General features: G+C 60.0%; 1 protein-coding gene across 1 annotated transcript in view; it reads right to left on the bottom strand.

Moving 5' to 3' along the window:
* The window catches only part of ITGB2 (integrin subunit beta 2), a 25,648-nt gene that overhangs the window by 2,346 nt on the left and 14,237 nt on the right, over window positions 1-9,065 (bottom strand). Inside the window, exons 5-12 of the mRNA XM_024758443.1 lie at window positions 7,815-7,985; window positions 7,325-7,566; window positions 6,287-6,442; window positions 5,416-5,511; window positions 2,979-3,068; window positions 2,017-2,157; window positions 332-519; window positions 3-247 (exon numbers count right to left, since the gene is read on the bottom strand). Of these exons, the coding sequence (XP_024614211.1) occupies window positions 3-247; window positions 332-519; window positions 2,017-2,157; window positions 2,979-3,068; window positions 5,416-5,511; window positions 6,287-6,442; window positions 7,325-7,566; window positions 7,815-7,985 (1,329 nt within the window). The remainder of the gene's footprint in view (window positions 1-2; window positions 248-331; window positions 520-2,016; window positions 2,158-2,978; window positions 3,069-5,415; window positions 5,512-6,286; window positions 6,443-7,324; window positions 7,567-7,814; window positions 7,986-9,065) is intronic.

Here is a 9,065-nt window from a genome sequence, read left to right on the forward strand (position 1 = left end):
ACTCTCGCCCCCGCAGACTTGGCCGTCGTAGCGCTCGCAGTTGACGTTGTCACACTCGCAGAACTGGCCGTAGATCTTCTTGTTGGGCACATCGCTCGTGTGGCACACGCACTGCCCGCAGATGCAGTCCCCCAGCCCCGAGCAGATGATGGAGCCGTTGTCCTTCCGGCAGCTTCCCTCCAGCTCCTGGCTGCTCCGGCCCTGCGTCTGGCACTCGCAGTTCTTCCCCATGTAGCCGGCGTCGCACCTGCACGGGGGATGTGGGGTCAGGGACCTCCCGCGCCGGCTCTGCCGCGGTGCGCCTGCGCGGGAGGTGGGGCCGCGGCCTCACCTGCAGACTCCGCACTCCATGGAGCCCCTGCCGCCGCAGAGGCTGTGGCCCCGGCTCGCGTCCCGGCACCGGCACTTGCACTGGGGGAGGACCCGCACAGTCACCGTGTCCGTGAAGCCCAGCGCCCGGATGACGAATGACTGCTCCTGGATGCACTCTGTGGCTGTGACCTTCACCTGGAAGGTGATCTGTAGTGGGAAAGCAGGGCTCAGGTGAACATTGGACCCCGGGCACACAACCCTGCTCCCACCTCCTCCCTGGGCAATGTGGACAAGGGCACGTCCTAGCAGGGTGAGGGTCAGCGTCCTGGGCTCCCAAGCACGGAGGGGACCGCCTCTGCTGGGCCCCGGGGGAGTGCATGCTGGTGGGGGGGAGGGAAGGACATGGACACTCCAGGTGGCTCCAGCACTTGGGAGGGGAGATGAGGGAAGAGAGGATGAGAGTTGGAAGCTCAGAGTCAGAGACGCTGGAACATGTCCCCCAGCCCTCCCGCAGCTCCCACACCCACCATCCTCTGGTGGCCTGGACTTGGGCAGGGATGTCTTTAGAATACTTTTTTTTTTTTTTTTTTTTTTTGCGGTACGTGGGCCTCTCACTGTTGTGGCCTCTCCCGTTGCGGAGCACAGGCTCCAGACGCGCAGGCTCAGCGGCCATGGCCCACGGGCCCATCCGCTCCGCGGCATGTGGGATCTTCCCGGACCGGGGCACGAACCCGCGTCCCCTGCATCGGCAGGCGGACTCTCAACCGCTGCGCCACCAGGGAAGCCCTAGAATACTTTTAATCTCACATCCCTTTAAAAGAATTTTAGAGTGACTCTGTAAATGATGTATATTTTCTCCATGTATTCTGTCCTGAAGCCTGGAGGCTAAGGTACCAAAATCGCACAGGAAGTCCTAGGTTCTGCATGTGGGGTTGTATTCTGACCCCGAATGCCCAAGGGGAACCGAGCGGGCAGGGCAAAGTCCCTGCCACTCACACAGCACTGCTGCTCAGCCAGCACTGAGCTTCAGGGGGCACCAGCAAGGCCACGGCAAGCCTCACTGCAAATCAAGGTGAATGAATCTCCAACCCGTACGTGAAGACAGAGCAGAGACATCAGGGAAGTAAGCAATCAGTCACAAGATTGAATAAATTCCTGTCTGGATCACCCCGTATGAGGGGGATACATTTCACTAAAAAGTCACACACTTTTAGTAAGTCACATAGTTGAAAGAATTCCGATGTCGTTTAGAAATAAAAGCAAATATTTTGCTGAATATGAATTCACAGCTGGAGAAAGGAAAAGTTTAATTGTTTTGGTCACGACAAATTAAAAATATCAGGGACATAACTCAGTGCCTGTTTATAATCATTTGTGTGGCCCCTGCTTTAATGTGTTTGTCAAAAAACAAAAACACGAAAATCAAGAACATCAAAGCAAAGCAGATGCCCCGTGCAGAAGGAACGCCTTTCTTAGGCGGGTGGCGCTGTACCCGGCATCTGCCCCCAGGGGGCGCTGCCGTCCTCGCGGCGGTCGGTGTACACCGGGCCGCGAACAGTGTGTGTGGATTTTCAAAGGAAGGAACCGGACCCGCGGTGGACTGGACCCCGCCTCTTGCTGGTCCCTGTGAAGCCGTGTGCCGGGGTGCACCCTCCCTCGCTGTCCCTGGGGGAGCCCCTTCCAGAGGCCGGGAGGGAGCCTCACCGGCACGTTGATCTGGACGCCGTCGCAGTCCCCTCTGGGCTGGTCCACCTTCGATACCCCGTTACTGCAGAAGGAGTCGTAGGTGACTTTCAGGGTGTCAGGGAGTGTGTTGTGATCCAGAAAGACTCTGGAGGACAGTTTCTGTGGGCGAAGAGCACCGCGATCAGGCTCACCCCGCCGTCCCCGGCCCTTCCCGCCCCTTCCCAGCCGACAGCCGGCACGCCTCTCATCCCCCTCCCTCCACCCGTGTGTCCGCTGAGAGCTCCACGGGTGCCGGGTCCTGCACCCCATGCCGCTGGTGGCAGGGTTACCCATGCCACGCCCCCCGAGACAGGCCAGTGGAAGGGGCAGACGTGGAGACAGGTCACAGCCCTGCAAGAATGGGAGCTTGACCGTCCACCCACCACTGAAACCCCAGTGCGTGGCACAGGGTGGGAGCTGGAAAAACTGTCTAAGTGAATGAGAGAGAGCGAGACAGACCGTCAGACAGGAAGAGAGACAGAGAAACAGAGAGAGAGAGAGACAGAGAGGTGAATGAGCCGCTCCCTGAAGGTGGCATCGTCGGTGCGCAGACAGAGCCGCCCCGTGGGCAGCAGCTGGAGTTTGGGAGGGCCCGCTCGGGGTGGGGGGTGGCTAGGGCTCCAGGAGGGTACGAGCGGCAAACGGAGCTGCCTCAGTGGGGCTCTGACTCAATGCAGTGTCATCGGTGCTTACTGGGTGCTCCCAGTGAGCTGCGCTCGCGAGGCCAGCAGACCCTTTGGCTGGAAGAGGGCCTGATGCCTGTGTCCCAGGGGAGGCACGGAGGGCCTGGGGTGGCACCTACCACACCATCAACGAGGAGGCCAGCTGCCCTGGGGAAGTGCCCGAGGATGGCCCACAGAACGCAGGGGCTCTCCTCTCCAGGCCATCCTCCTGCCGGCCTGCAGCACGGCGTCTTGGCTGACCACCCGGGGGACACTTACATTGTAGGCGTTCTTAATAAGCTGGACTACGTTGCTGGAGTCGTCTGACAGCTCCCCGACTGCAGACTTGGGGATGATCTCCGTGAGCTTCTGTCAGGGAAGAAGACAGGTGGGTGTGGCCAGAACCCTGGTACCAGGACACCTCAGCATCCACCCAGTTTTGTAATAACGCCCCAGAGGGTTTCCTTCCTGCCTGTGAGCTGGCTCAGACAACCCTGCCCCCGACTTCTAACTGTATTTAGGTAACACAGCACGTGGTCCAGTGTTGTGCAGGCAAACGCTTAACCGCTGGCTCTCAGGAAGCACACCCTGAATGGCAGCGTTTGCCGATTTCCTCAGCAGAAATACTCCACCCTTGTTGATTTCCCAGCACTGAAGGCAGATCCGGGAAAGTGTGCCTTGCCACGGTAAGATGCCACCCCAGGGACTTCCCTGGCGGTCCAGTGGTTAAGAATCTGCCTTCCAATGCGAGGCACACGGGTTCACTCCCTGGTCGGGGAACTAAGATCCCACACGCCACGGGGCAACTAAGCCCGCGCGCCACAACTAGAGAGCCCACACTGCAACGAAAGATCCCACGTGCCTCAAGATCTGACACAGCCAAATTAAATAAGTAAATAAATAAATAAATAAATGTCTATTAAAAAAAAGAAGATGCCACTCCATCACGCAGATGTGATAGGCACAAACAACCCAAGGGCACAGATAATCGTGAAATGTGGCACAAAACCAGGAAGCGATGTGTTCTGAGCGTGTGAGCTGACATAATCTAACTTTCACAATGGCTGTGTGTTAAACAACATTGTGGCAATTGGGTCTGGCAGGCGGGGCCGGCTGGTCCAGCGGCACCTCTGGGGTGGGCAGGCCGGAGCCCGAGGTCATGCAGACAAGCCTGGGGCAGCCTCCAGGGAACATCTGTGTCCCCCGCCACCCTTAGCTTAGCCCATCTTTCACGGGAAATTGTACCATCACTTTATCTTGCAGAACCAAGGGTGGGTCATGTCCCTGCCACAAAGCCCTGCTGTGACGCCCCAGAATGGAGTCCAGGCTCCTCCACAAAGCTCATAAGGACACACAGCCTCGCCACCCCACCTCCGGCCTCTGCCGCCCTCTCCTCTCCTCCTCAGCCTCGGGACCCCGCCAGGGCTCAGAGACCCCCCCGGCCACCTGCTCTCCATTCGGTGCAGAAACACGTACTGAGGAGGGTCCAGCGTAAGCTGCCCATACAGACTCGGGCCTCCTTGACCCCTACTCGCTAGGAGTCCCGGGAATGGGGTCAGGAAGCTAAGGCTCAGAAAGGCCTGTGACCTGCCCAGGGCCTTGTCCTTGCTGTCGGGGAGCAGGGCCTGGGGTCCGAGTCTCCCGTCTCCAGCTTCTACCCCATCACCACACTGCCTTCTGGGACACGACCCCTGCACCTAATAGCAAATCACTGGGACCTGCTACCACCTGGCGAGGAGGAGACTGTCACGTCCCGTAACACGGTCAGGGACACGGCAGCTGCGAGGCCCTGACTTGCCAGCGCTCGGGCAGCTCATGTGGGCGGGTGGTCTCTCAGCGGCACCCGGCCACCAGCCTTGCTGTCCTTGTGGCTTGGCCAACGCCCACTGCCAGCCCCCGGCGGGTCTTCCGGACACCCGCCCCTCCTCCCTCGGGATCCCCTGGGAACGCTGATGGCAGGCGCGGCTGGCCCCACTGGCAAACGCCCCACACAGGCACAGCAGGCCACAGGCCTCAGCAGGAAGGGGACCGGGACTTAGGGAAGGACAGGGGCTGGGAGGCGCTCCCAGCCCATCGCAGCCAGAGGCCACCACGCTGAGCCCGGCAGATGAGAGCAGGGCAACTAAAACAGCCCCACAGTGACTGGGAGAAGGAGGAGGGATGAGAAACGCTCTACGACAAAGAAACTTCCCCACGAGAATTCCATGCCACAGAAAAATTTAGTAAGAACAGCAATTCAGAAAAGTCAGGACAGACCCAGGTCTCCTGAGCCGGGAAAGAAGTGCTGTCACAGCTGCTGGGGGGCCCGGGCGCCTGCTGGTTATGGGGGTGTTTTCCTCGCAACACTGAGCCGTGCGCTGGGGGTTCCAGAGCCCTCCTGCGTACACCTTACACTGTGTGAACAGTGCTGACGTGCAAACGTATGCGGACGCAAAACAAGGAACTTTCCCTGACACGAAGAATGGGGTCTGCAGACCCAAAGGGTTTCGTTGAGGCAAAACCACGATTACTGAAGCGCAAGGACTTGTCAGTGTCCTGCGGCCTCAAGAGGTCTCAGCTCCTCAGCGGCAGCGCTCACTCCCCGAAACGCGGGGCCGCCGCGTGGCCACAGCCCACGCACCCAGTACGGAAGCAGAACTCAGGCTGCGGTCACCCTGGATTTGGTCACCATTCAGTTGCGACGCCTCTTCCTGCCGGATTGCTCAAGCCCACTTACCTCGTACGTTGCCACCATTCTCTTGGTCACAGCAAAGATGGGCTGGATGTTGCTTTCTGCCAGTTTGTGCGCCAGCTGGCCCACCGATGGGTAGTCCTAGAGAGGGGACCCCCGGTCAGATGGCTCCCAAGGCTGGGGACAAGCCATCCGAGCTGCCTGTCCGCTCCTGTCGGCAGAAGTGATGGCCCAGGGCGCAGAGGCTCCGCCTGCCTCCTGCTGTGATGGGGCCCGTTCCCAATGATGTTCGCAAATGCTCGCAAACGCGTAAGGTGATGGGATCAGGAGGGAAACTGACGATATTGAAATATACTCAAGAAAATATTAAAAGCTGAGAAGTGCTTCGTGATCAATGCACTAAAAAAGAAATCCAGTGGCAAGTAGCCGCTCCCAGAAACTCAGAGCGGAGAAGAGTGGTGAGCAGCGTTTTGCGGTGTCCGCACTGTGGGGCACTGGCGAGACGCCTCTGACTTCTCCTGGAGGCGGCATCTCAGACGCTGCCCCCAGCACAGTGGCACCTATTCTCACAACCTCACGACGTGCGCAATTTCGGGCAGAGGCTCACCGGAGCCTCAGATGTCACATCTGTCCTGTCCCAGTCGGTGGGCCCCTGAGAGCTGCCACCAACACCCACCTCGAGTCTGCAGGCTGCAGGTGGAGGACCCCAAGGGTCACATCTCTAAAGTCCTCTGCAGTGCCTGGGCTTTACGATTCCAGGGTGCCGAGCATCGTCTCACAGCAGCCCTGGACCAGAGAATTCTGACCTCTTGGTGCCATTCAAGTGCTTCCCCCAGAGCGAGGGCCCCTCCCCACCCCTCTGGACCCCGGGCTGGCAGTGAGCCTACCCCGCCCCCCAAGACACCGCCGCACTCACGAATTCGTTGCTGCTTTTATACATGTTGTCCTCCAGGTGGCAGCGGCCGTCATTGGGAGTGAGGATGGCGCCCAGCTTCCCGTCTCCCGCAAAGTGGAAGCCGTCATCCGTGGCAAACACCAGCAGTCTGGTGACGTTGCGCCAGCCGATCTCCTCCTGACAAGGAGAGGGCAGGGTGACCTGCCTCAGCTTCCCCAGACTGGGGGGGCCAAGGCAGAGCTTGCCGTGCTGGCCTCGGGGCTGTGTGCCCCCCACTCCTGGGTTTTCTTGGGGGGCGGGAGGACCAGAGACAGGGCCCAGCGCCCAGGGCGGCCCGAGAAGTGTCTGTGGGACGACCAGCTCCCAGATGCCCAGGTGAATATGCGTGGGACACCGAAGGGACAGGAATGCATGTTTACATTTGCATACTCTGTGGCCCAGTCAGCTCGGACCTGGGACCACCTCCTAAGGGGACGCTCCCAAAGAAGAAAAAGTACTTAGAAATGTTTATCTCACTGCAAACACAGAGGGAGGAGCCCACGGACACCGTGATGCGGGGGTGACAGAGCCAGGGCACACGCGCGTCGTGAACCGTGACATCACACAGAAATGAAAACGTGTGTCTGCGATGCGGGGCGGTCCTCCCAGGGAGCAGAGAGGCTGGAGGACTGGGGTCCGGTCTGTGGAGGTGGCAGGACTGCGCGGCTAGACACGGGTCGATGTGTTGCAACACATCGCGATACAGCAGCAGGACAGGACCACGTGGCGAGGGGTCAGCAGGGGGCAGGGGACGGCCGGCACCGACACTTAAGCCACATGACTGTCGGGGAGCCTGGCCAGGACACCCTCTGTTCCTTGAGGGGCACTGGAAGTAGGAGTGATTCTACTGCAGGAACCGCCAGGGTTAGGTGGCTCAGGGGTCTTCCTTAACAGGATCATTTCCTTGTATTTAGGCTTCAGAAGGTTTGCACAGGGTCACAAGCTGCTAATAGTGGAATCTGTGGGTGTCGTGACGGAGGCCCCCAGGTCTGGAGAAATCAGGGCAGGCAGGGGCCTCACCGGGCACGCGGCGACTTGCATCATGGCGTCCAGCCCACCCTCGGGGGCGTCCAGGTTTCCCGAGATCAGCTGCTTCCCGACCTCTGTCTGGAACTGGTTGGAGTTGTCGGTGAGTTTCAGCACATGCCGAAAGGCGAACGGGGCCTGGCACTCCTTCTCCTTGTTGGGGCACGGGTTCCGCAGCTTCTCGGGGTGCGTGTTGACAAAGGGGAGCACCGTCTTGTCCACGAAAGACCCGAAGCCTAGGGGTCGGGCAGGCTGTGAGCCCCGGCTTCCCCACCTCACGTCAGAGGGCAGCGGGGCGGGGGGTGCTGGGGGCGGGGAGGAAGCAAGGTGGCCCTTGGGGGGTTGCACCAGGGACACTAGGTCTGGAGCCCTGGTGCCCTGCCCTCGGGACGTGGGGGCACAGAGGTGCCCAGGGTGGGGGCCTGGGGGGTGTGCAGGCAGCAGGCTGGCTGGGGCTCAGGGGAGGAGGGAGCGGGCAGCTCACCGATGCGGCCGGACTCGGTGATCTCGTTGAGGGCCCGGAGCAGGTCGCCCCCCAGCTTCTTGACGTTGATGAGGTCGTCCAGCATGGAGTATGAGAGGTCCATCAGGTAGTAGAGGTCGATGGGGTAGCCCTTGGCCCGCTGGAAGGTCACGTTGAACACAGCCGCCTGACCTGTGGGATTTGGGAATCGCGGGAGAGTGAACGCCACCTCATCTAGCGGGGCTCAGGGGCACTGGTGCCCCCTGCAGGCCTCGGGACCCTCATGACCCCCACTCTGTGAGGCCTGCAGGTAAAATGCAGGGCGCCTACTCAGATTCGAATTTCAGATAAAGAGCACATTCCCAAATAGAAGCCTATTTGGGCACAGAGATACTGAAAAGTGTTCGTTGTTTATCTGGCATTGTTGCAATTCAGGTCCACCTGGATCTCCCTCGATCTCCCCGGCAAGGCCTTCTCTACCACTAGCCAGCAAGCAAATCCGTCCCGTCCCAGCACGGGCTCCCTGGCCACCCTGGGGATACCCCCCTTCCTCAACCACATCCCCCTCGCTTCTGCGCTTCGCCATCTTAATCACCACGTGTACCTGTAATTACTTGTCTATCTGTCAGTACGAATAGCCTGTGTCCCCAGCTACCAGGACGGTGCCTAGCACACAGCTGGTGCTGGACAAAGACGTGAGGACTCGAGCTCCGAACCGAGTCCCCTCTGCCTGGCCCATCTTCCAGCACCAGCTCCCACGTGTGGCCGCCCCAGCCCTGCCCAGGCCCGCCCGCCACATCCCCCGCTGCTCCACCACGCAGCCTTCCTGAAGGGCGTTTCTCGGAGTGCTAACAGGGAGCTATGTCCTGAACCTGGGTCAGTGGTCAAGTCAGGTGGGCAGCACTGATTTAAATGGTTACTGGGGTTCCTTGGCTGCAGGACTTGTCAGAGCCTTTACTTTGCCAAGAGTACCTGGCCTTCTGAGAGTGTGACAAATGAGTGCTTTCCAGATGGTTTGTTCTCCCTTGTAAAAAGGACACAGAACTCAGGGTTAAAAGAGAGACTGGGGAGTTCCCTGGTGGCGCAGTGGTTGAGAGTCCGCCTGCCGATGCAGGGGACGCAGGTTCGTGCCCCGGTCCGGGAAGATCCCACATGCCGCAGAGCTGCTGGGCCCGTGAGCCATGGCCGCTGAGCCTGCGTGTCCGGAGCCTGGGCTCCGCAACGGGAGAGGTCACAACAGTGAGAGGCCCGCGTACCACAAAAACAAAAAAA

This window comes from Neophocaena asiaeorientalis, unplaced genomic scaffold, assembly GCF_003031525.2.
Source record: "Neophocaena asiaeorientalis asiaeorientalis breed wild unplaced genomic scaffold, Neophocaena_asiaeorientalis_V1.1 scaffold45, whole genome shotgun sequence".
NCBI classification, from domain to species: Eukaryota; Metazoa; Chordata; class Mammalia; order Artiodactyla; family Phocoenidae; genus Neophocaena; species Neophocaena asiaeorientalis.